The following is a 27,698-nucleotide window of genomic DNA, read 5'->3' on the forward strand; positions in this document are numbered from 1 at the left end:
CAGTGTGCGGTATGACTGATGTTAGGGGGTGGAAAGGAAGGCGTGTCCAGTGATGCGGGTATGACTGAGCTTCCTGTCCGTCTGTTTGTCTGTCTGCCTCTCTGTCCCTCCGTCTGTCTCTCAGTCAGTCAGTCAGTCAGTCCATCTTTCTGACCCACCTCTGTAGTTGATGATCTCAGTGCCGAGCACAGGGGTCATCTCCAGTACAGTGATGAAGGCCTTATCCATGGAGGTGAGGGGGAAGGGAGACATGCGGTGCCGGCGAGCCACCTTGGTGATGTCCACTGCACTGTGACCTGATGGACAGAGTGAGAGACAGAAAGACAGGAGGAGTGTGACGGAGAGAATACGTGTCTTTCACATTCACACAAACTCTCTCTCTCGCACACAGCCACAGAGAAAACTCTCAATAAAATAACTTACTAGCTCTCAGGATGTTCTCTTTGCTGCCACACCGTGACTGAACCTACAGACAGATAGAGATAGATAAAGAGAAAGAAGAAATGGAGGAAGACGAGAGAAAGACATGGTTGAGGTGAAACCACAATAGATCAAATCATTCTGGCTCCAACAGATTGGAATGGTCATCTACACATCCAGCTACTAATGCAGAACATAAAGACAACCACAATCAAACAATCTTCAGAACATGAATGACAATTAATAATAGATAAGATGGGGATGTCAAGCCAAGGATAGTGGTTTAGTGTGGCCGAGCAGAGCATGTGTATGGGGTAGGAGGAAGCGAGGTGGGGATGGTTAGGGTGGGGTTTCAGGCTTGGCTTACAGTTGGTTTGAGGTGTAATTCGCTTCACATCTCAGGCTGTCCTAATTCATTTATGTAAGGCTGTCCTAATTCATTTATGTAAGGCTGTCCTAATCCATGTGCCACTGTCCCCATAGGTCAGTAGCATATAACACTGCAGTATTATTTATTTACCTTTATTTAACTAGACAAGTCAGTTAAGAACAAATTCTTATTTTCAATGACAGCCTAGGAACAGTGGGTTAACTGCCTTGTTCAGGGGCAGAACGACAGATTGTTTTTACCTTGTCAGCTCAGGGATTCGATCTACCAACCTTTCGGTTACTAGTCTGACCACTAGGCAACCTGCCGCCCCAAAGTATGGTGGAACCCCTAGCTGGAACCTCTGACACCCAATGCCCCTGGCCTAGAGGACCACATGGGCTAGCTAGGGTCTGGTGCAACAGACCGTATGAGATCCTCTCTACGACAGTACATACAGTATGACCAAGATTAAACAAACCAACTAACCAACCACAAATCAAAAAGGACCAGCACTACTGACACAACAACAGTCAGAAACAGAAATACACAGCATCTAAATGGAGAAAAGAACAGAGGATACACGGCATCTAAATGGAGAAAAGAACAGAGGATACACTGCATCTAAATGGAGAAAAGAACAGAGGATACACTGTATCTAAATGGAGAAAAGAACGGAGGATACACTGCATCTAAATGGAGAAAAGAACAGAGGATACACTACATCTAAATGGAGAAAAGAACAGAGGATACACTGCATCTAAATGGAGAAAAGAACGGAGGAGGATACACTGCATCTAAATGGAGAAAAGAACAGAGGAGACACTGCATCTAAATGGAGAAAAGAACGGAGGAGGATACACTGCATCTAAATGGAGAAAAGAACAGAGGATACACAGCATCTAAATGGAGAAAAGAACAGAGCATACACTGCATCTAAATGGAGAAAAGAACGGAGGATACACTGCATCTAAATGGAGAAAAGAACAGAGGATACACTGCATCCAAATGGAGAAAAGAACAGAGGATACACTGCATCTAAATGGAGAAAAGAACAGAGGATACACTGCATCTAAATGGAGAAAAGAACGGAGGAGGATACACTGCATCTAAATGGAGAAAAGAACAGAGGATTACACTGCATCTAAATGGAGAAAAGAACAGAGGATACACTGCATCTAAATTGAGAAAAGAACGGAGGAGGATACACTGCATCTAAATGGAGAAAAGAACAGAGGATACACTGCATCTAAATGGAGAAAAGAACAGAGGATACACAGCATCTAAATGGAGAAAAGAACAGAGGATACACTGCATCTAAATGGAGAAAAGAACGGAGGAGGATACACTGCATCTAAATGGAGAAAAGAACAGAGCATACACTGCATCTAAATGGAGAAAAGAACAGAGGATACACTGCATCTAAATGGAGAAAAGAACGGAGGAGGATACACTGCATCTAAATGGAGAAAAGAACAGAGGATACACTGCATCTAAATGGAGAAAAGAACAGAGGATACACTGCATCTAAATGGAGAAAAGAACAGAGGATACACTGCATCTAAATGGAGAAAAGAACAGAGGATACACTGCATCTAAATGGAGAAAAGAACAGAGGATACACTGCATCTAAATGGAGAAAAGAACAGAGGATACACTGCATCCAAATGGAGAAAAGAACAGAGCATACACTGCATCTAAATGGAGAAAAGAACAGAGGATACACTGCATCTAAATGGAGAAAAGAACAGAGGATACACTGCATCTAAATGGAGAAAAGAACAGAGGATACACTGCATCCAAATGGAGAAAAGAACAGAGCATACACTGCATCTAAATGGAGAAAAGAACAGAGGATACACTGCATCTAAATGGAGAAAAGAACAGAGGATACACTGCATCTAAATGGAGAAAAGAACAGAGGATACACTGCATCTAAATGGAGAAAAGAACAGAGCATACACTGCATCTAAATGGAGAAAAGAACAGAGGATACACTGCATCTAAATGGAGAAAAGAACGGAGGAGGATACACTGCATCTAAATGGAGAAAAGAACAGAGGATACACTGCATCTAAATGGAGAAAAGAACAGAGGATACACTGCATCTAAATGGAGAAAAGAACAGAGGATACACTGCATCTAAATGGAGAAAAGAACGGAGGAGGATACACTGCATCTAAATGGAGAAAAGAACAGAGGATACACTGCATCCAAATGGAGAAAAGAACAGAGCATACACTGCATCTAAATGGAGAAAAGAACAGAGGATACACTGCATCTAAATGGAGAAAAGAACGGAGGAGGATACACTGCATCTAAATGGAGAAAAGAACGGAGGAGGATACACTGCATCTAAATGGAGAAAAGAACAGAGGATACACTGCATCTAAATGGAGAAAAGAACAGAGGATACACTGCATCTAAATGGAGAAAAGAACAGAGGATACACTGCATCTAAATGGAGAAAAGAACAGAGGATACACTGCATCCAAATGGAGAAAAGAACAGAGCATACACTGCATCTAAATGGAGAAAAGAACAGAGGATACACTGCATCTAAATGGAGAAAAGAACAGAGGAGACACTGCATCTAAATGGAGAAAAGAACAGAGGATACACAGCATCTAAATGGAGAAAAGAACAGAGGATACACTGCATCTAAATGGAGAAAAGAACAGAGGAGGATACACTGCATCTAAATGGAGAAAAGAACAGAGGATACACAGCATCTAAATGGAGAAAAGAACAGAGGAGGATACACTGCATCCAAATGGAGAAAAGAACAGAGGAGACACTGCATCTAAATGGAGAAAAGAACAGAGGAGACACAGCATCTAAATGGAGAAAAGAACAGAGGATACACTGCATCTAAATGGAGAAAAGAACGGAGGAGGATACACTGCATCTAAATGGAGAAAAGAACAGAGGAGACACTGCATCTAAATGGAGAAAAGAACAGAGGATACACAGCATCTAAATGGAGAAAAGAACAGAGGATACACTGCATCTAAATGGAGAAAAGAACAGAGGAGGATACACTGCATCTAAATGGAGAAAAGAACAGAGGATACACTGCATCTAAATGGAGAAAAGAACGGAGTATGAGCAGAGAAAAAGACGACTAGAGAACGGACCGGAACATCTCCAGAATCCACCAGCACACCATACAGCTTCTCAAAGGAGAACATGTATGTCACAAGAATACATAGAATGCAACTGAAAGAGTGAGTGGTAGATTGAGAGAGAGAGATAGAGGGAGGGAGAGGTCGTAGGTCCTGCTATGGCCTCTGTGGTCATTGTTGAGCCCCATTCTAGAGTGGAGCTACAGTACAGTAACGTATGGACAGAACAGCACAGAGTCAAGAGGTTTACAACAGACAGACAGAGGAATGCTAGGAGACAGTAGTATAGCTATAAGTTATCAACATGAGCATTTTAATAGGTAACCCACCACCATTGAATGAAACAAAGATCTATGACTGGACAAGAGGTCGTTGAGAAGGGAACAGCTGTACCAGAGGTCAAAAGCGAGGTAGGGGATGAAGTGAAGAAAAGAACGAGAGAATACAGAATGAAGTGGACTCTGGGAATACCATGGAAGAACTGGGACAAGTCGACCCAGAGCATCCCAAACATGCTCAGTGGGTGACATGTCTGCTGAGTTTGTATACCATGGAAGAACTGGGACATGTCGACCCAGAGCATCCCAAACATGCTCAGTGGGTGACATGTCTGCTGAGTATGTATACCATGGAAGAACTGGGACATTTTCAGCTTCCAGGAATTGTGTACAGATCCTTGCGATATGGAGCCGTGCATTTTCATTCTGGAACGTGAGGTGATGGTGGCGGAGGAATGGCACAATAAACAATAATGGGCCTCAGGATCTCATCACGCAATCTCTGTGCATTCAAATTGCCATCGATAAAATGCAATTGTGTCCACTGTCCGTAGCTTATGGCCGCCAATACCATAGCCCCATGGGGCACTCTGTTCACAACGTTGACATCAGCAAACTGCTCGCCCACACAACGCCACACACGTGTTCTGCAGTTATGAGGCCGGTTGGACATACTGCCAAATGATCTAAAACGATGTTGGTGGTGGCTTATGGAAGAGAAATTAACATTAAATTCTCTGGCAACAACTCTGGTGGACATTCCTGCTGTCAGCATGCCAACTTCACGCTCCCTCAAAACTTGACACGTGTGACAAAATTTCTAATTTTAGAGTGGCCTTCATTGTCCCCAGCACAATTGTACTTGTGTAATGATCATACTAATCAGCTTTTTAACCTTTATTTAACTGGACAAGTCAGTTAAGAACAAATTCTTATTTACAATGACGGCCTGATCCGGCCAAACCCTAACTTGGACGACGCTGGGCCAATTGTGCCGCCCTATGGGGACTCCCAATCACGGCCAGTTGTGATACAGCCTGGAATCGAACCAGGTCTGTAGTGACGCCTCTAGGACTGAGATGCAGTGGCTTTAGACCACTGCGCCACTCGGGAGCCCAAGGATGTAAACACATTTGTGGAGAAATAAGATTTTTGTGCGTATGGAAAATGTCTGGAATCTTTTATTTCATGAAAAATGGGACCAACACTTTACATGTTCTGTTTATATTTTTGCTCAGTTTAGAACCACCTGGCCTGACATCTTGGTCTGTACACTCTCAGTACCATAGGTGCTGCGGGATATGGTCGTGCAGGTAACAAAGGCTAGCAGTGATTTGAGAAATCCTGTCAACATGGGCCTTCTGTGATACTACTGTGAAACATCCCAAACCACAAGAGTTTAAACAACATGTCTCTTCATCTCTCCCTATGAATCTATCCACCTAGGCTGGAGATGAACACTCTGGACTACATTAAGAATAGTAGGACAGGAGGTCAGCCTCCTTAAGCACTCAACCTAAACACCAACTACATTACAATAGTCAAACAACAGGCACGGATGAAAGATCATCACAATAGCGAGGAAACAACAAGACTGGAGGGAAAATATCTGAGAGGAGAGACAGCTGCCTGTGGGATATGTTATGTACAGCAGGCTTGACTGCCTTTACCATGACAACGGGCTCATGGGAACATGACAAGATGAGAGGAGGACTGCCATCGTAAGAACATAATGACTTGCTTCACTGTATGGTCGCTGATGCTGTCCATCTGCCAGCACTCTCTCCATAACTTTCTCTTCTCACTCTCCTCTCCCCCTTTCTCCCTTACTTTCTACTCTCTCACTTTCTCCTCTCTTCCTCACATTCTCCTCTCTCTTCCTCACATTCTCCTCTCTTCCTCACATTCTCCTCTCTCTTCCTCACATTCTCCTCTCTCTTCCTCACATTCTCCTCTCTCTCTCCCCCTCACTTTCTCCTCTCTTCCTCACATTCTCCTCTCTCTTCCTCACATTCTCCTCTCTCTTCCTCACATTCTCCTCTCTCTTCCTCACATTCTCCTCTCTTCCTCACATTCTCTCTTCCTCACATTCTCCTCTCTCTTCCTCACATTATCCTCTCTCTTCCTCACATTCTCCTTTCTCTCTCCTCTCCCCCTCACTTTCTCCTCTGTCTCTCCCTCTCACTTTCTCCTCTCTCTCCCTCCCTCCCCTTCTACTCTCTCTCCCTCCCCTCTCTCTCCCTCCCTCCCCTTCTCCTCTCTCCCTCCCTCCCCTTCTCTTCTCTCTCCCTCCCCCCCTTCTCCTCTCTCCCTCCCCTTCTCTCCTCTCTCCCTCCCCCCCTTCTCCTCTCTCCCTCCCCTTCTCTCCTCTCTCCCTCCCCTTCTCTCCTCTCTCCCTCCCCTTCTACTCTCTTCCTCTCTCCCTCCCCTTCTACTCTCTCTCTCCCTCCCCCCCCTTCTCCTCTCTCTCTCCCTCCCCATCTCCTCTCTCTCTCCCTCCCTCCCCATCTCCTCTCTCTCTCCCTCCCTCCCCTTCTCCTCTCTCTCCCTCCCTCCCCTTCTCTCCTCTCTCTCCCTCCCTCCCCTTCTCTCCTCTCTCCCTCCCCTTCTCTCCTCTCCTCTCTCCCTCCCCTTCTACTCTCTCTCCCTCCCTCCCCTTCTACTCTCTCTCTCCCTCCCTCCCCTTCTACTCTCTCTCTCCCCCCCCCCTTCTACTCTCTCTCTCCCTCCCTCCCATTCTACTCTCTCTCTCCCTCCCTCCCATTCTACTCTCTCTCTCCCTCCCTCCCCTTCTACTCTCTCTCTCCCTCCCTCCCCTTCTACTCTCCCTCCCTCCCCTTCTACTCTCTCTCCCTCCCTCCCCTTCTACTCTCTCTCCCTCCTTCCCCTTCTACTCTCTCTCCCTCCCTCCCCTTCTACTCTCTCTCTCCCTCCCTCCCATTCTACTCTCTCTCTCCCTCCCTCCCATTCTACTCTCTCTCTCCCTCCCTCCCATTCTACTCTCTCTCTCCCTCCCTCCCCTTCTACTCTCTCTCTCCCTCCCTCCCCTTCTACTCTCTCTCCCTCCCTCCCCTTCTACTCTCTCTCCCTCCCTCCCCTTCTACTCTCTCTCCCTCCCTCCCCTTCTACTCTCTCTCCCTCCTTCCCCTTCTACTCTCTCTCCCTCCCTCCCCTTCTACTCTCTCTCCCTCCCTCCCCTTCTACTCTCTCTCTCCCTCCCTCCCCTTCTACTCTCTCTCCCTCCCTCCCCTTCTACTCTCTCTCTCCCTCCCTCCCCTTCTACTTTCTCTCTCCCTCCCTCCCCTTCTACTCTCGCTCTCCCTCCCCTTCTCTCTCCCTCCCCTTCTCCTCTCTCTCTCTCTCCCTCCCGTTCTCCTCTCTCTCCCTCCCCTTCTCCTCTCTCTCCCTCCCCTTCTCCTCTCTCTCTCCCTCCCCTTCTCCTCTCTCTCTCCCTCCCCTTCTCCTCTCTCCCTCCCCTTCTCCTCTCTCTCCCTCTCCCTCCCTCCCCTTCTCCTCTCTCTCCCTCCCTCCCCTTCTCCTCTCTCTCTCTCTCCCTCCCTCCCCTTCTCCTCTCTCTCTCTCTCTCCCTCCCTCCCCTTCTACTCTCTCTCTCTATCCCTCCCTCCCCTTCTACTCTCTCTCTCTATCCCTCCCTCCCCTTCTCCTCTCTCTCTCTCTATCCCTCCCTCCCCTTCTCCTCTCTCTCTCTCTCCCTCCCTCCCCTTCTCCTCTCTCTCTCTCCCTCCCTCCCCTTCTCCTCTCTCTCTCTCCCTCCCTCCCCTTCTCCTATCTCTCTCTCCCTCCCTCCCCTTCTCCTCTCTCTCTCTCTCCCTCCCTCCCCTTCTCCTCTCTCTCTCTCTCCCTCCCTCCCCTTCTCTCCTCTCTCTCTCTCTCCCTCCCCTTCTCCTCTCTCTCTCTCTCCCTCCCTCCCTCCCCTTCTCCTCTCTCTCCCTCCCTCCCCTTCTCCTCTCTCTCCCTCCCTCCCCTTCTCCTCTCTCTCCCTCCCTCCCTCCCCTTCTCCTCTCTCCCTCCCCTTCTCCTCTCTCTCCCTCCCTCCCCTTCTCCTCTCTCTCCCTCCCTCCCCTTCTCCTCTCTCTCCCTCCCTCCCCTTCTCCTCTCTCCCTCCCCTTCTCCTCTCTCCCTCCCCTTCTCCTCTCTCTCTCTCTCCCTCCCCTTCTCCTCTCTCTCCCATCCTCCCCTTCTCCTCTCTCTCTCTCTCCCTCCCTCCCCTTCTCCTCTCTCTCTCTCTCTCCCTCCCTCCCCTTCTCCTCTCTCTCTCTCCCTCCCCTTCTCCTCTCTCTCTCTCCCTCCCTCCCTCCCCTTCTCCTCTCTCTCTCTCTCCCTCCCTCCCCTTCTCTCTCTCTCTCTCCCTCCCTCCCCTTCTCCTCTCTCTCTCTCCCTCCCCTTCTCCTCTCTCTCTCTCCCTCCCTCCCCTTCTCCTCTCTCTCCCTCCCTCCCCTTCTCCTCTCTCTCCCTCCCTCCCCTTCTCCTCTCTCTCTCCCTCCCCTTCTCCTCTCTCTCTCCCTCCCTCCCCTTCTCCTCTCTCTCTCCCTCCCTCCCCTTCTCCTCTCTCTCCCTCCCTCCCTCCCCTTCTCCTGTCTCTCCCTCTCTCCCCTTCTACTCTCTCCCTCTCTCCCCTTCTACTCTCTCCCTCTCTCCCCTTCTACTCTCTCCCTCTCTCCCCTTCTACTCTCTCCCTCTCTCCCCTTCTACTCTCCCTCCCTCCCCTTCTCCTCTCTCTCCCTCCCTCCCCTTCTACTCTCTCTCTCCCTCCCTCCCCTTCTACTCTCTCTCCCTCCCTCCCCTTCTCTCCTCTCTCCCTCCCCTTCTCCCCTCTCTCCCTCCCCTTCTCCCCCCCCTTCTCCCCTCTCTCCCTCCCCTTCTCCTCTCTCCCTCCCCTTCTCCTCTCTCTCCCTCCCCTTCTCCTCTCTCTCCCTCCCTCCCCTCATCCTTTCTCTCTCCCTCCCTCCCCTTCTCCTTTCTCTCTCCCTCCCTCCCCTTCTCCTTTCTCTCTCTCTCCCTCCCCTTCTCCTCTCTCCCTCCCCTTCTCCTCTCTCCCTCCCCTTCTCCTCTCTCCCTCCCCTTCTCTCTCCCTCCCCTTCTCTTCTCTCTCCCTCCCCTTCTCCTCTCTCTCCCTCCCCTTCTCCTCTCTCTCCCTCCCCTTCTCCTCTCTCTCCCTCCCCTTCTCCTCTCTCTCCCTCCCCTTCTTCTCTCTCTCCCTCCCCTTCTTCTCTCTCTCCCTCCCTTTCTCCTCTCTCCCTCCCCTTCTCCTCTCTCTCCCTCCCCTTCTCCTCTCTCATCTCTCTCCCTCCCTTTCTCCTCTCCCCCCTTTCTCCTCTCTCGCCCTCCCTTTCTCCTCTCTCCCTCCCTTTCTCCTCTCCCCCCTTTCTGCTCTCTCCCTCCCTTCTGCTCTCGCTCTCCCTCCCTTTCTGCTCTCTCCCTCCCTTTCTGCTCTCTCGCCCTCCCTCCCTTTCTGCTCTCTCTCTCGCTCCCTTTCTCCTCTCTCCCGCTCTCTCTCTCTCTTCCTCCCACAATAGAGGTCATGAATGAAAGTGAGGCAAACAGAGAAGGGAAGGAGTGAATGCACACACACACACACACACACCACACACACACACACACACACACACACACGAGTAAGTCATCAAGATGAGATGAGGGTCAAGCAGAAACAGATGAGTCAGCATGTTGATGAATGCCAATAAGGACTCTGATTACCTTTGGACTAAAAGAAAGACATGACTGTCAGGCCCAATCAAAAAAAATACTTACTAGGAGATGACCCAATCAGAGGGATTGATCAGCGCCTGTGGGCCAGGATTCCAATAGTGTTAACAGGACAACATGTCATGTCCTCTAGTGATAAAGTGAGCCTGTCACAGACCTGAGATGACAGGAAGACTTGCTGATGGCCCTGAGCGTGGTGTGTGTGTGTAACCATTTACCTGGTCCAAGGTAGAGTACCTAGACCGGAGCGTGATGACCTCATCCAGGTGAGCCCTGAACTCTCTCCGTGCAGCCTGGAGAAAGCCACAGGACAGTCACTCGCCTGGACCACACACACACACACACACTGACACACACGCCAAACATGGCACATACAAATTAGGCTCATCTGTGCACAAAAACACAGGTATGGCTCACACAGACACAAACACAGGTATGTCTCAAACACACACACAACCACAGGTAACGCGTACACACACAAGCACACTACCCACCAATTCCCAATTGTCCTGACACACACTGGCCAAACACACTACAAAGCAAGTACGCCTGCAGGGACTGATATGGGATGGAGACTGCAGACATTTAGCCAAACAATTGGAGCCAAATCAAATATGGAAAAACAACTCAAACTGCACTGAACCACATGGATATGACTCTACAATTTCTACATTCACTTTTATTGACTCAATCTGAAAATCCAAAGGGCAAGGAAACCCAAACTGTTTCTAAACACAAACAAGGCAAACGGTCATGGTTACCATGGTTATAATGATACCGTGACGATTAGGACGGGAGGAGATTTTTAAAAGCATCGTTCTGAGAGTGGATTAGATTTAATGCCTGAGGAATGAGTGTGAAAAAGAGAGAGGATTATATTTAAAGCCTGAGGAATGTGAGAGAGAGAGAGAGAGAGAGAGAAATAATGTAGAGAAGCAAGAGTTCAGAGTTGGTCTGACTGTGTGTGTCTGTTTGTCTGTGATTGTGTGTGACAGATAGTCCAGCTCAGAGCAGGACGTCATCAGTTCACACCACAACGAGAGGTTGTGGAACAAGGGAAGGAAAATTATTCAGCCCCCTTAAGTTAATACTTTGTAGCGCCACCTTTTCCTGTGATTACAGCTGTAAGTCGCTTGGGGTATGTCTCTATCAGTTTTGCACATCGAGAGACTGACATTTTTTCCCATTCCTCCTTGCAAAACAGCTCGAGCTCAGTGAGGTTGGATGGAGAGCATTTGTGAACAGCAGTTTTCAGTTCTTTCCACAGATTCTCAATTGGATTCAGGTCTGGACTTTGACTTGGCCATTCTAACACCTGGATATGTTTATTTTTGAACCATTCCATTGTAGATTTTGCTTTATGTTTTGGATCATTGTCTTGTTGGAAGACAAATCTCCATCCCAGTCTCAGGTCTTTTGCAGACTCCATCAGGTTTTCTTCCAGAATGGTCCTGTATTTGGCTCCATCCATCTTCCCATCAATTTTAACCATCTTCCCTGTCCCTGGTGAAGAAAAGCAGGCCCAAACCATGATGCTGCCACCACCATGTTTGACAGTGGGGATGGTGTGTTCAGGGTGATGAGCTGTGTTGCTTTTACGCCAAACGTTATGCATTGTTGCCAAAAAGTTCAATTTTGGTTTCATCTGACCAGAGCACCTTCTTCCACATGTTTGGTGTGTCTCCCAGGTGGCTTGTGGCAAACTTTAAACGACACTTTTTATGGATATCTTTAAGAAATGGCTTTCTTCTTGCCACTCTTCCATAAAGGCCAGATTTGTGCAATATACGACTGATTGTTGTCCTATGGACAGAGTCTCCCACCTCAGCTGTAGATCTCTGCAGTTCATCCAGAGTGATCATGGGCCTCTTGGCTGCATCTCTGATCAGTCTTCTCCTTGTATGAGCTGAAAGTTTAGTGGGACGGCCAGGTCTTGGTATATTTGCAGTGGTCTGATACTCCTTCCATTTCAATATTATCGCTTGCACAGTGCTCCTTGGGATGTTTAAAGCTTGGGAAATCTTTTTGTATCCAAATCCGACTTTAAACTTCTTCACAACAGTATCTCGGACCTGCCTGGTGTGTTCCTTGTTCTTCATGATACTCTCTGCGCTTTTAACGGACCTCTGAGACTATCACAGTGCAGGTGCATTTATACGGAGACTTGATTACACACAGGTGGATTGTATTTATCATCATTTGTCATTTAGGTCAACATTGGATCATTCAGAGATCCTCACTGAACTTCTGGAGAGACTTTGCTGCACTGAAAGTAAAGGGGCTGAATAATTTTGCACGCCCAATTTTTTAGTTTTTGATTTGTTAAAAAAGTTTGTAATATCCAATAAATGTCGTTCCACTTCATGATTGTGTCCCACTTGTTGTTGATTCTTCACAAAAAAATACAGTTTTATATCTTTATGTTTGAAGCCTGAAATGTGGCAAAAGGTCGCAAAGTTCAAGGGGGCCGAATACTTTCGCAAGGCACTGTATCTAGTAACACACATCATTTCTCTAGTAACACACAATCATTTATCCAGTAAACACACATCATTTATCTAGTAACACACATCATTTATCTAGTAACACACATCATTTAGTCAGTAAACACACATCATTTAGTCAGTAAACACACATCATTTATCTAGTAACACACAATCATTTATCCAGTAAACACACATCATTTATCTAGTAACACACATCATTTATCTAGTAACACACATCATTTAGTCAGTAAACACACATCATTTAGTCAGTAAACACACATCATTTAGTCAGTAAACACACATCATTTATCTAGTAACACACAATCATTTATCCAGTAAACACACATCATTTATCCAGTAACACACATAATTTATCCAGTAAACACACATAATTTATCTAGTAACACACATCATTTATCCAGTAAACACACATCATTTATCTAGTAACACACATCATTTATCCAGTAAACACATATAATTTAGTCAGTAAACACACATCATTTATCCAGTAAACACACATAATTTATCCAGTAAACACACATCATTTATCTAGTAACACACATCATTTATCCAGTAAACACATATAATTTAGTCAGTAAACACACATAATTTATCCAGTAAACACACATCATTTATCCAGTAAACACATATAATTTAGTCAGTAAACACACATCATTTATCCAGTAAACTCAAAAACTCAAGAAATAGCTTACAACAACGCAACAAATAATAGTGTAGAGTATCTCCAGATTTCTAAGCTCTTTGGTCACCAGTAAGATGCATGTCTAGTTGAGAGGTTTGGGGGGTCACAGTGCTGCAGTAAGGGTAGGGGAGAAGGGGGGCGGATGGAAGGATAGAGGGAGGAGAGGGGAGGGGAGAGGAGGACAGTGGAGAGGAGGGAAGGTGAGGAGAGGAGGGGGGCAGTTGTAAGGATAGAGGGAGGGGAGAGGAGGTGAGGGAAGGTGATGTGAGGGGAGGAGTGGAGTGGGAAAGGTGGTAGGACAGAAACTAGGGAGGAAAGGACTGTGGAAGGGCCTCTAAGGAGGCGGGACTAGGGAATTTGACGGAGGAAGAGTGATAGAAGAGAGGACAGGGTGGTGATGGGGTGATTGCCATGGCAATGCAGGTAGATTGACACATGCAGAGGTACCTCTGAGACACTATAAGTGGATGAGCAGGAGGGGAGCCGGGCCTTGGGACGGTGCCGTGGGAGAGAAAGAGAGGGAGGGAGAAGGGGGGAGGAGAAGAGATCAGAGAGATAGGGGAAAGGAGGGAGAAGAGAACAGGGTTAACACAGCAGCCAGTGGCAGCTGTCGGCAGGACAGACAAAATAGTGCCCCTAGTTGACTGGATGATTGCATCTCACACTAAATACAAGGCGGGAAGGGGAAGGCACAGTTCAAATGTCAAACTACTACTGGGACATGAGTTTTGTCCTATAGATACTCCATCTCAACAAGACCTATAGTAGGACATGAGTTTTGTCCTATAGATACTCCATCTCAACAAGACAGAGACCTATAGTAGGACATGAGTTTTGTCCTATAGATACTCCATCTCAACAAGACCTATAGTAGGACATGAGTTTTGTCCTATAGATACTCCACCTCAACAAGACAGAGACCTATAGTAGGACATGAGTTTTGTCCTATAGATACTCCATCTCAACAAGACCTATAGTCGGACATGAGTTTTGTCCTATAGATACTCCACCTCAACAAGACAGAGACCTATAGTAGGACATGAGTTTTGTCCTATAGATACTCCATCTCAACAAGACAGAGACCTATAGTAGGACATGAGTTTTGTCCTATAGATACTCCACCTCAACAAGACAGAGACCTATAGTAGGACATGAGTTTTGTCCTATAGATACTCCATCTCAACAAGACCTATAGTAGGACATGAGTGTTGTCCTATAGATACTCCATCTCAACAAGACCTATAGTCGGACATGAGTTTTGTCCTATAGATACTCCATCTCAACAAGACAGAGACCTATAGTAGGACATGAGTTTTGTCCTATAGATACTCCACCTCAACAAGACCTATAGTAGGACATGAGTTTCGTCCTATAGATACTCCATCTCAACAAGACAGAGACCTATCGTCATAGAGACAATCCAAAGATGCCTGGACTAATACTATGATAAACCACCACAGTACTGCAAAAGAAAGTAAAACCCAGCTCATCAACAGAGACATCTGCTACTGTTATTGCTACAGATCAACTGCGCTGCAGCATTATCTAGTGCTAAAGGAACAACAGAAGAGGAGTATTGAGTTGGGAATGGCAGATTAGAATAGTGCTAAGACAGCGTTATGGATGGGGTCACACACACACACTTGGGCTTTAGTTTAATCAGTTCACGTATGAGTCAGGTCAGGTGGCTCCACATGCACCTTTCACCTCAGACTGAGTGAAGTGTGTGTGTAAGTGTGTGTGTGTGTAAGTGTGTGTGTGTGTGTGTGTGCGTGCGTGCGTGACCATAGCAAGCATAGGATCCCTGTGGTTCTTCTTGAGATGACCTCCGACTCCTTCTCCCATCAACAATCAACGTCTGGTGTGTGTGTGGTATAGGGGTGTGTGGGCGAGGGGTGGAGGACAAATCAATATTACAAAGACAAGAGGGTATGCGTGACATGGGCAGACCTGGCGCCAGAACAAATCATTTGGAAGGGCATTTGATTTCAGTAGACGGGCCCATTTCTTCACTGGTTCTCCTACGTCTCCACACATTATTTTAAAGGGTCTAATATTAAAGACCGCCGGCAGCTCATGATTTTCATGTTTAAGGAAGTTTACAATGTATCCTACAATTTCTACTGATCTGCGAGCCAGTTATAAATATTTATATATACACACCATGTTTTCCTTTCTCAAAATCCCGCGGTTAATCACTATGGGGAGAGCACTAGCCTCTGCCATACGGACACACTGTGATCCACTGGTGGCTAAAGACAGGAGAGCATAGAACTCAGAGATAGTCTATAGGCCAATGCAGCAGTAGGCCTATATACACAGTGGTGGAAAAAGTACCCAATTGTCATACTTGAGTAAAAGTAAAGATACATTAATAGAAAATGACTCAAGCAAAAGTGAAAGTCACCCAGTAAAATACTACTTTAGTAAAAGTCTAAAAGTAGTTGGTTTTAAATATACTTAAGTATCAAAAGTAAATGTAATTGCTAAAATATTCTTAAGTATCAAAAGTAAAATAATAAATTGTTTAAAATTCCTTATATTAAGCTAATCTTTTTCATTTACGGATAGCCAGGGGAACACTCAAACACTCAAGACATATTTACAAACAAAGCATTTGTGTTTTGTGAGTCTGTGAGTCCGCCAGTAGGCAGTAGGGATGACCAGGGATGTTCCTTGATTAGCGTGTGAATTTGACCATTTTCCTGTACTACTAAACATGACAAATGTAATGAGTACTGTTGGGTGTCAGGGAAAAAGTATGGAGTAAAAAGTACATCATTTTATTGAGGAATGTAGTGAAGTAAAAGTTGTCAAAATTATAAATAGTGAAGTACAGATACCAGTGGCAGGTAGCCTAGTTACAGTACAGATACCAGTGGCAGGTAGCCTAGTTACAGTACAGATACCAGTGGCAGGTAGCCTAGTTACAGTACAGATACCAGTGGCAGGTAGCCTAGTTACAGTACAGATACCAGTGGCAGGTAGCCTAGTTACAGTACAGATACCAGTGGCAGGTAGCCTAGTTACAGTACAGATACCAGTGGCAGGTAGCCTAGTTACAGTACAGATACCAGTGGCAGGTAGCCTAGTTACAGTACAGATACCAGTGGCAGGTAGCCTAGTTACAGTACAGATACCAGTGGCAGGTAGCCTAGTTACAGTACAGATACCAGTGGCAGGTAGCCTAGTTACAGTACAGATACCAGTGGCAGGTAGCCTAGTTACAGTACAGAAACCAGTGGCAGGTAGCCTAGTTACAGTACAGATACCAGTGGCAGGTAGCCTAGTTACAGTACAGATACCAGTGGCAGGTAGCCTAGTTACAGTACAGATACCAGTGGCAGGTAGCCTAGTTACAGTACAGATACCAGTGGCAGGTAGCCTAGTTACAGTACAGATACCAGTGGCAGGTAGCCTAGTTACAGTACAGAAACCAGTGGCAGGTAGCCTAGTTACTGTACAGATACCAGTGGCAGGTAGCCTAGTTACAGTACAGATACCAGTGGCAGGTAGCCTAGTTACAGTACAGATACCAGTGGCAGGTAGCCTAGTGTCATTCTGCTCCTGAACAAGGCAGTTAACCCACTGTTCCTAGGCCTGTACTACTAAACATGACAAATGTAATGAGTACTGTTGGGTGTCAGGGAAAAAGTATGGAGTAAAAAGTACATCATTTTATTGAGGAATGTAGTGAAGTAAAAGTTGTCAAAAATATGTGTGCGTGTGTGTGTGTTTGGTATGCATGCATGCATGTGTGTGTGTGTGTTTGGTATGCATGCATGTGTGTGTGTGTGTGTGTGTGTGTGTGTTTGGTATGCGCGTGTTTGGTATGTGCGTGTGTGTGTGTGTTTGGTATGCGTGTTTGGTATGCGTGTGTGTGTGTGTGTGTGTGTGTGTGTGTGTGTGTGTGTGTGTGTGTGTGTGTTTGGTATGCATGTGTGTGTGTGTGTGTGTGTGTGTGTTCAGCTCCCCTCCAGGGCTGTAGTGTTCAGACTCATAAGCAGCCGCCTGTCTGCCCACTATTCCCCATCCCCAGAAGGTACCACTCTGGAGGCCCGCAGAACCTCTCCTCACCCCTCCTCACCCAATCTCTACCAGCCTCACCCCACTTCACCCCTCCTAACCCAGCCTCACCCCTCCTTACCCACTCAAACCCTCTAGCCTCAGTGCTCCTCACCTTGCCTGTGTTCTCCATCCAGTGAGTCTAACCACATCCAGGAGAGCAGTCTGGGGCACTGTGGCGATGCACCATGCTAGTTACACCTAATGTGATAGAAAATGTCAATGACATGGTGCAACGTAAAAACTCCCAGCAATTTTTTTTTTAAAAGGCAGAAATGTTTTGGAGTATCGGAATGTGATGGCTGATCCTAGGAAGGAGTTGTCAGTAGAACAGCTCTATAGGAATGTGATGGCTGATCCTAGGAAGGAGTTGTCAGTAGAACAGCTCTATAGGAATGTGATGGCTGATCCTAGGAAGGAGTTGTCAGCAGAAGAGCTCTATAGGAATGTGATGGCTGATCCTAGGAAGGAGTTGTCAGCAGAAGAGCTCTATAGGAATGTGATGGCTGATCCTAGGAAGGAGTTGTCAGCAGAAGAGCTCTATAGGAATGTGATGGCTGATCCTAGGAAGGAGTTGTCAGCAGAAGAGCTCTATAGGAATGTGATGGCTGATCCTAGGAAGGAGTTGTCAGTAGAACAGCTCTATAGGAATGTGATGGCTGATCCTAGGAAGGAGTTGTCAGCAGAAGAGCTCTATAGGAATGTGATGGCTGATCCTAGGAAGGAGTTGTCAGTAGAACATCTCTATAGGAATGTGATGGCTGATCCTAGGAAGGAGTTGTCAGCAGAAGAGCTCTATAGGAATGTGATGGCTGATCCTAGGAAGGAGTTGTCAGTAGAACAGCTCTATAGGAATGTGATGGCTGATCCTAGGAAGGAGTTGTCATTAGAACAGCTCTATAGGAATGTGATGGCTGATCCTAGGAAGGAGTTGTCAGCAGAAGTGTTCTATAGGAATGTGATGGCTGATCCTAGGAAGGAGTTGTCAGTAGAACAGCTCTATAGGAATGTGATGGCTGATCCTAGGAAGGAGTTGTCAGCAGAAGAGCTCTATAGGAATGTGATGGCTGATCCTAGGAAGGAGTTGTCAGCAGAAGAGCTCTATAGGAATGTGATGGCTGATCCTAGGAAGGAGTTGTCAGTAGAACAGCTCTATAGGAATGTGATGGCTGATCCTAGGAAGGAGTTGTCAGTAGAACAGCTCTATAGGAATGTGATGGCTGATCCTAGGAAGGAGTTGTCAGCAGAAGAGCTCTATAGGAATGTGATGGCTAATCTTAGGAAGGAGTTGTCAGCAGAACAGCTCTATAGGAATGTGATGGCTGATCCTAGGAAGGAGTTGTCAGCAGAAGAGCTCTATAGGAATGTGATGGCTGATCCTAGGAAGGAGTTGTCAGCAGAAGAGCTCTATAGGAATGTGATGGCTGATCCTAGGAAGGAGTTGTCAGCAGAAGTGTTCTATAGGAATGTGATGGCTGATCCTAGGAAGGAGTTGTCAGTAGAACAGCTCTATAGGAATGTGATGGCTGGTCCTAGGAAGGAGTTGTCAGTAGAACAGCTCTATAGGAATGTGATGGCTGATCCTAGGAAGGAGTTGTCAGTAGAACAGCTCTATAGGAATGTGATGGCTGATCCTAGGAAGGAGTTGTCAGCAGAAGAGCTCTATAGGAGTGTGATGGCTAATCCTAGGAAGGAGTTGTCAGCAGAAGAGCTCTATAGGAATGTGATGGCTGATCGTAGGAAGGAGTTGTCAGCAGAAGAGCTCTATAGGAATGTGATGGCTGATCCTAGGAAGGAGTTGTCAGCAGAATAGTTGTATAGGATCAATGGAAAGCTACAACGGCTGTGTTTAGCCTACAAGGACAGGCAGGGCTCTCCACTCCACAGGAGAAAGAGCTGCTACAGCTTGAGGAAGAGGGCAGACACACACACACACCGCCCGCTGTGGAGTCAACCAGAGCCCAACAACCCTCTACCACTGTAACTGTACTGAGAGTGAATTAAAAACATTATGAAACAGTCCTTGAGTGTTGTGCTGAATATGGGTGACGCTGTCTAACTCTCGCTCCATGTTACAGAGGAGAAACTATGTTGTTGACCATTCAGGCATCACATCCATGAGAGAGACGGGAGGGACGATTCAGTTGCTCTGACTAGTAAACAACATTGCACAATAGCCATCCCTTACTGGGTGGTAATGGGGGGCTTAAAATCAATACAGTTATACACCACAATATCATTTTGGACAATATTATGTTGATACTTTGACTCCAATTATTGATATGTAAAAATCTTTCATCCTGTAGCTTGTTCTAATATTGTTTAAATAGTAAGCCAACATGTTTTCAGCACTTTTATTTCCATGACTCATTAAAATTAATGCTCTCTCTCATTTCTCTGGAGCAGACATATATTGAGTAATACTATATGTATGGAACATCAAATCGCATTAAAATCGCAGTATCGAATCGCAATACATACAGTGCCTTCGGAAAGTATAGACTTTTTCCAAATGTTGTTACGTTACAGCCTTATTCTAATATTGGTCAAATAGTTTATTTCCCTCATCAATCTACACCCAATACCCCATAACGAAAAAGTTAAAACAGGCTTTTAGAAATGTTTGCTAATTTAAATACATTTACAAAAGTATTCAGACTCTTTACTCAGTACATTGTTGAAACCCCTTTGGCAGCGATTAAGTCTTCTTGGGTACGACGCTACAAGCTTGGCACACCTGTATGAGCAGAGTTTCTCCCATTCTTCTCTGCAGATCATCTTAAGTTCTGTCAGGTTGGATGGCGAGAGTTGATGCACAGCTATTTCCAGGTTTCTCCAGAGATGTTTGATCAGGTTCAAGTCCGGGCGAGACTTGTCCCGAAGCCACTCCTGCGTTGTCTTGGCTGTGTGCTTAGGGTCGTTGTCCTATTGGAAGGCGAACCTTCACCCCAGTCTGAGGTCCTGAGTGCTCTGGAGCAGGCTTTCATCAAGGATCTCTCTGTATTTTGCTTCGTTCATCTTTCCCTTGATCCTGACTAGTCTCCCAGTCCCTGCCGCTGAAAAACATCCCCACAGCATGATGCTGCCACCACCATGCTTCACCGTAGGGATGGTGCCAGGTTTCCTCCAGACGTGACGCTTGGCATTCAGGCCAAAGAGTTCAATATTGGTTTCATCAGACCAGAAAATCTAGTTTTTAGGTGCCTTTTGGCAATCTCCAAGCAGGCTGTCATGTGCCTTTAACTGAGAAGTGGCTTGATTGATAAAGGCCTGATTGGTGGAGTGCTCCAGAGATGGGAGAACCTTCCAGAAGGCCAACCATCTCCACAGAGGAACTCTAGAACTCTGTCAGAGTGACCATCAGGTTCTTGGTCACCTCCCTGACCAAGGCCCTTCTCCCCCGATTGCTCAGCTCTAGGAAGAGTCTTGGTGGTTCCAAACTTCTTCCATTTAAGAATGACGGAGGCCACTGTGTTCTTGGGAACCTTCAATGCTGCAGAAATGTTTTGGTACACTGCCCCAGATCTGTGCCTTGACACAATCCTGTCACGGTGTTCTACGGAAAATTCCTACGACCTCAGGGCTTGGATTTTGCTCTGACATGCACTGTTAACTGTGAGACCTTATATAGACAGGTGTATGTCTTTCCAAATCATGTCCAACCAATTTAAATTGTCTCAAGGATGATCAATGGAAACAGGATGCACCTGTGCTCAATTTCGCGTCTCATAGCAAAGGGTCTGAATGCTTATGTAAATAAGGTATTTCTGGTTTTACCTTTTAATACATTTGCAAAAATGTCTAAAAACCTGTTTTTGCTTTGTCATTGTGGGGTATTGTGTGTAGACGGCTGAGGATTTTTATGTATTTAATCACTTTTAGAATAAGGCTGTAATGTAACAAATGTGGAAAGACTCAAGGGGTCTGAATACACTGTATTGTATCGGCACCTAAGTACCATGATAATATCGTACCCTGGCAATTCCCAGCCCTACTACTTCATCAGTATTTAACTGCTTTCAACAGCACTGACACGATCCTCAGCTTTAGGCTGCCAGTACAAAGCACCATAGACCCAGAGCAAATCACAAATTACACTATATCGGGATGAAGCTTCAGTACAGAAGAATCTAAGGCCTGGCTTTCTGCACCACATCCAGAAACTGCAGTAAGACAGCACTATCATCTGTGGATAACATCTGAGACCATGTCACCTAAAACCTCTTTATCTAATACAGTTCTCTCAGTCTATTATGTTCCTATGAATCTATTCAGATTCAAAACTCAAACAGACATTTTGTGAGGTATCTAGCTACAGGTTTTAGAAAGCCCAGATTAACAACGCTCCTGTGTGTTACTATACCCCAGGAAGAGTAGCTTCTGCATGAGCAACAGCTACTGGGGATCCTAATGAATAAATAACAACATAGATGGAGATGTGAGTGGTAGCTAGATAATTGACTACAGTATTGTACAAACTGAGCTATAACACAAAATACATAATGGATAATGCACTTTTGACACAGTCACATAACACACACACACACACACACACACACACACACACACACGTAATAAATCAACTACACATAAAGAGCCACAATCTCCCATCCCCTTCAAATGCACACAAAAACAATGACCCCCTTTGCCCACTAACATGTGCAACGAGAGCTAGCGAAACACAAAACACCAGTCAGTCCGTCAGGAGAGAAGAGAAGATGAGGCAGGATGCTTACCATGCTTTATCCTGCTTCTGAGTAAGAAGATGTAGTCTCCCACACGCTCACTGGCACACACACAACACAGACAGGCTCAGAGAGGAAGGGACTGACAGTGAGAGAGAGGAGGGAGCATAGAAGGCAGAGAGAGCACAACAGGCAAAGTGAGAGAGAGAAAGTGTGGGATGGGGTGAAAAAAAGGAGTGAGGGAGGGAGGAGAATAGAGAGAACAGCAAGAAAAAAGCAGAGGAGAGAGAGAGAGAGAGAGAGAGAGAGAGAGAGAGAGAAATAGAATATCCTAATATTTGATATGATTTGATATGGTTCTCTTTTAGTCCTCATTTGGACTAACCTTCCAAGAGTCGTTAAACATTAAAATACTATTTATAATACAAACACATTTTCACCTATAACACACTATTACAAACAGACATAATACACCAACATATTGACCAGATAAATAACAGTCTAAAAAGAGATATTGATTCTTCATCTAGTATAGTCCAGCACAACTTTCCTATGTATTATATTTAAATGGTATTAAAGTACTGTTTGAATGTATATATTGAAAGCTTTCTGGTTTGCGCAGATAAATTATTCAATTTCTTTATTACTCTAAATATAAATGTTATTTTGCCTATTTCTATTTTCTGTCTGGGTAACACATAGATGGTGGACAACCTATTCTTAGTATTGACTGAATGTCTGTCTTTCACCAACTGAATACTGTTGTGAATAGAGTTTGGCCGTTTTAAATGGTGTATATTATGAAATAAAATAAGCATGTTTTTTTTCACTTATCTTGTTGATTGATGACCAACCAAGAGCATTGAGCATGACTACAACAAAAAAACTTATCTCCACCTTAAAACAATCCTTGCTGCTTTGTTCTGTGCAATCGGCAGCCTCCTAATGTCACTTGCTGATGCATTTCCTCAAACCACAGAACAGTAGTTCACCTGACTCCCAATTCATGCTTGGGTTGTTTGCTTAAGTATCTTTCCCGGTAAATATGTAGCTATCCTTCTGATCCTGCATGCTGTTTTAATAATATTTTTACATAGATTAGTTATTTGAGACGACCATGATAAGCAGTTGTCTAGCTGCACTCCTAGTAGTTTGGTTTCTGCCACTTCTTCAATTTGTACTCCTCCCATACTTAATTGTATCTCACGCTGTGTTGGCCTTTTCCTGGTGGAACAGACCAACATAACTTTGGTTAATCTTGGTGTTCAACAAAACAAGATTGTTCCAGCAAACCCACTCCTGATATTTTCCAAATCTACTTGTAGAGCTTGCTGTACCTGTTGAACCGATTGTCTTGCTGTATAAATGGTAGGATCATCTGCAAATACAGTAGCTTGAGTTTCAGATAAGCTATAAGGAAGGTTGTTGGTATATATTAAGTAAAGAAGTGGCCCAAGGCAACTGCCCTGCGGTATTCCACAGTTTAAAGCATGAAGGGAAGAAAATGAACTATTGATATAGGTGGACTGTTTCCTGTCAGTTAGATATGACTGTTCCAAATTCAATGCTACCCCCTGAAAACCATAATGCATTACTTTTGTCAAAATTATTTCATGACCCACTAAATAAAAAGCAGCACTAAAATATAAAAATAGTACACCCACAAACCTGCCATTATCCACAGCATTGAGCCACTGGTCAGTCATGTCAATGTTACCCCACTCTTCCACCAAGGCACCTGCAAGTTCCCGGACATTTCTGGGGGAATGGCCCAAGCCCTCACCCTCCGATCCAACAGGTCCCAGACGTGCTCAATAGGATTGAGATCCGGGCTCCTCACTGGTCTATGGCGGAACAATGGCATTCCTGTCTTGCAGGAAATCACGCACAGAACGAGCAGTGTGACTGGTGGCGTTGTCATGCTGGAGGGTCATGTCAGGAGGAGCCTGCAGGAAGGGTACCACATGAGAGAGGAGGATGTCTTCCCTGTAATGCACAGCGTTGAGATTGCCTGCAATAACAACAAGCTCAGTCCCATGATGCTGTGACTGACACAGCACCCCAGACCATGACAGACCCTCCACCTCCAAATCGATCCCACTCCAGAGTACAGGCCTCGTTGTAACGCTCCTTCAACGATAAACGCGAATCCGACCATCACCCCTAGTGAGACAAAACTGCGACTCGTCAGTAAAGAGCACTTTTTGCCAGTCCTGTCTGGTCCAGCGACGGTGGGTTTGTACCCATAGGCGATGTTGTTGCCGATGATGTCTGTTGAGGACCTGCCTTACAACAGGCCTATAAGCCATCAGTCCAGTCTCTCTCAGCCTATTGCGGACAGTTTGAGCACTGATGAGGGATTGTGCATTCCTGGTGTAACTCGGGCAGTTGTTGTTGCCGTCATCCTGTACCTGTCCCGCAGGTGTGATGTTCGGATGTACTGATCCTGTGCAGGTGTTGTTACACGTGGTCTGCCACTGCGAGGTACGGACATTGCAATTTATTGCCCTGGCCACATCTGCAGTCCTCATGCCTCCTTGCAGCATGCCTAAGGCACGTTCACGCAGATGAGCAGGGACCCTGGGCATCTTTCTTTTCGAGTTTTTCAGAGTCAGTAGAAAGGCCTCTTTAGTGTCCTAAGTTTTCATAACTGTGACCTTAATTGCCTACTGTCTGTAAGATGTTAGTGTCTTAACGACCATTCCACAGGTGCATGTTCATTAATTGATTGTTTATGGTTCATTGAACAAGCAGGGGAAACAGAGTTTAAACCATTTACAATGAAGATCTGTGAAGTTATTTGGATTTTTACGAATTATTTTTGAAAGACTGCTGAAAAAGGGACGTTTCTTTTTTTGCAGAGTTTAGATATATGTAGAGAAACCGATGCCAGATGGATTCTCTTCTTCCCGTATACAGTAGGCACTGAGGACTATTCCCCTCTATCCCAGCCTTCATTAAGCACTGAGGACTATTCCCCTCTATCCCAGCCTTCATTAAGCACTGAGGTCTATTCCCCTCTATTCCAGCCTCCATTAAGCACTGAGGACTATTCCCCTCTATCCCAGCCTTCATTAAGCACTGAGGTCTATTCCCCTCTATCCCAGCCTCCATTAAGCACTGAGGACTATTCACCTCTATCACAGCCTTCATTAAGCACTGAGGACTATTCCCCTCTATCCCAGCCTCCATAAGCACTGAGGACTATTCCCCTCTATCACAGCCTTCATTAAGCACTGAGGTCTATTCCCCTCTATTCCAGCCTCCATTAAGCACTGAGGACTATACACCTCTATCACAGCCTTCATTAAGCACTGAGGACTATTTGCCACCAAGTGGACCAGCTGGCTAACACACACACACACAGGTGTTTTATGAGAAAGTGTGTGATAGAGTATCAGATGTGTGCGTAGGAGTGTTAAGGTCTACCAGGGTCTGTGGCTGCACAAGGCTGATACTGTAAATATGTAGAATAGAAACTCTTTAATCACAGGGACTGTTTCAGAGTGGAAGACCTTCTCCCTCTTTGTCATGCTCATATGTCTTTTCTCTTGCTCATATCTCTCCCGCTCTCAAATCCCTCTCTCTCTCCCTTATATATCTCTCCCTCATCTCTGTTTCTCTTTCTCCTCCACATGCCTCTCTTTCTCTCTCTATAATTTGTTGGCATGCCGAATCTACCGCTGTACATTATACTATATATATATATATATATATATATATATACACACATACACACACACACACACACAGTATAGAAATGTTCGAGCCGAACACAGGTGAGAGAAGGAGTTTTACAGGCTGCCCTTGAGCAGACAAACCATCCAACACGCTCTGCATACAGTATTTCTTGTTTCACCCCTGGTTCCCACGAGACCAGACTTCTCTTTTCCCAGTGTCTCCCTGTGTCTCTCACTGTTGACAGCCTCTGTTTAAAAAACACCATGTCAGAGAAGCTAGAGACAGGGTTAGGGCTACTGTAGGACAGGGTTAGGGTTAGGGCTACTGTAGGACAGGGTTAGGGTTACTGTAGGACAGGGTTAGGGTTAGGGTTACTGTAGGACAGGGTTAGGGTTACTGTAGGACAGGGTTAGGGTTAGGGCTACTGTAGGACAGGGTTAGGGCTACTGTAGGACAGGGTTAGGGCTACTGTAGGACAGGGTTGGGGCTACTGTAGGACAGGGTTGGGGCTACTGTAGGACAGGGTTGGGGCTACTGTAGGACAGGGTTGGGGCTACTGTAGGACAGGGTTGGGGCTACTGTAGGACAGGGTTAGGGCTACTGGAGGACAGGGTTAGGGCTACTGTAGGACAGGGTTAAGGCTACTGTAGGACAGGGTTAAGGCTACTGTAGGACAGGGTTAGGGTTGGGGCTACTATAGGACAGGGTTAGGGCTACTGTAGGACAGGGTTAGGGCTACTGTAGGACATGGTTAGGGCTACTGTAGGACATGGTTAGGGCTACTGTAGGACAGGGTTAGGGCTACTGTAGGACAGGGTTGGGGCTACTGTAGGACAGGGTTGGGGCTACTGTAGGACAGGGTTAGGGCTACTGTAGGACAGGTTTAGGGCTACTGTAGGACAGGGTTAGGGCTACTGTAGGACAGGGTTGGGGCTACTGTAGGACAGGGTTAGGGCTACTGTAGGACAGGGTTAGGGCTATTGTAGGACAGGGTTAAGGCTACTGTAGGACAGGGTTAGGGTTACTGTAGGACAGGGTTAGGGGTACTGTAGGACAGGGTTAGGGCTACTGTAGGACAGGGTTAGGGCTACTGTAGGACAGGGTTAGGGCTACTGTATGACAGGGTTAGGGCTACTGTGGGACAGGGTTAGGGCTACTGTAGGACAGGGTTAGGGCTACTGTAGGACAGGGTTAGGGTTAGGGCTACTGTAGGACAGGGTTAGGGCTACTGTATGACAGGGTTAGGGTTACTGTAGGACAGGGTTAGGGTTACTGTAGGACAAGGTTAGGGCTACTCATCGTGGACTTATTCCTGGTGTTGTTATTTTTCTCTCTGCATTGTTGGGAAGGGCCTGCAAGCATTTCACAGTTAGCGTACGTACACCTCACCTCACCATGTGGAGACAGATACAGGCTTCCCCAATGGAACACCTCACCATGTGGAGACAGATACAGCCTTCCCCTATGGAACACCTCACCAGGTGGAGACAGATACAGCCTTCCCCAATGGAACACCTCACCAGGTGGAGACAGATACAGCCTTCCCCAATGGAACACCTCACCATGTGGAGACAGATACAGCCTTCCCCTATGGAACACCTCACCAGGTGGAGACAGATACAGCCTTCCCCAATGGAACACCTCACCATGTGGAGACAGATACAGCCTTCCCCTATGGAACACCTCACCAGGTGGAGACAGATACAGCCTTCCCCTATGGAACACCTCACCATGTAGAGACAGATACAGCCTTCCCCTATGGAACACCTCACCAGGTGGAGACAGATACAGCCTTCCCCTAAGGAACACCTCACCATGTAGAGACAGACTCAACACAAGTTCAAGACGTAAAGAGAAATGTAGGCACTGAGGTATGGAATGATCACAGTGGCTGCAAAGCCACAATCCTCCAAAGAAATATACCTAGCTAAAATCACGACATGATGAGAATGGGTTTGGTGGTGAAAGACAAAGTATACCATCCAGTCTGATCTAGTCAAGTTACACCTCCTCTCTCCAGTCTGATCTAGTCAAGTTACACCTCCTCCCACCAGTCTGATCTAGTCAAGTTACACCTCCTCTCTCCAGTCTGATCTAGTCAAGTTCCACCTCCTCCCACCAGTCTGATCTAGTCAAGTTACACCTCCTCCCACCAGTCTGA

The 27,698-nt window shown here is 46.1% G+C and overlaps 1 protein-coding gene and 1 long non-coding RNA gene across 15 annotated transcripts in view; both read right to left on the reverse strand.

Annotated features, from left to right (window-relative positions):
- The window catches only part of gphna (gephyrin a), a 117,370-nt gene that overhangs the window by 35,664 nt on the left and 54,008 nt on the right, over positions 1-27,698 (reverse strand). For 8 of the 14 annotated variants that reach the window (XR_005039491.1, XM_036962399.1, XM_036962406.1 and 5 more), the window contains 3 exons: positions 13,554-13,595; positions 424-466; positions 159-296 (listed from right to left, as the gene is read on the reverse strand). Coding sequence is in view for 13 of the 14 variants with exons in the window: in XM_036962399.1 (XP_036818294.1) it covers positions 159-296; positions 424-466; positions 13,554-13,595 (223 nt within the window). In the remaining variant the exon portion in view is untranslated. The remainder of the gene's footprint in view (positions 1-158; positions 297-423; positions 467-13,553; positions 13,596-27,698) is intronic. The other 6 variants (XM_036962401.1, XM_036962403.1, XM_036962409.1 and 3 more) reach the window with 1 other exon arrangement.
- On the reverse strand, positions 13,621-14,419 carry LOC118944181. The gene is made up of 3 exons (XR_005039492.1): positions 14,396-14,419; positions 14,134-14,345; positions 13,621-14,077 (listed from the first exon to the last, which is right to left on the reverse strand). It is a non-coding gene; the product is annotated as an uncharacterized LOC118944181 (long non-coding RNA).

The sequence above is a fragment of the Oncorhynchus mykiss genome, chromosome 25 (assembly GCF_013265735.2).
Source record: "Oncorhynchus mykiss isolate Arlee chromosome 25, USDA_OmykA_1.1, whole genome shotgun sequence".
NCBI lineage: Eukaryota > Metazoa > Chordata > Actinopteri > Salmoniformes > Salmonidae > Oncorhynchus > Oncorhynchus mykiss.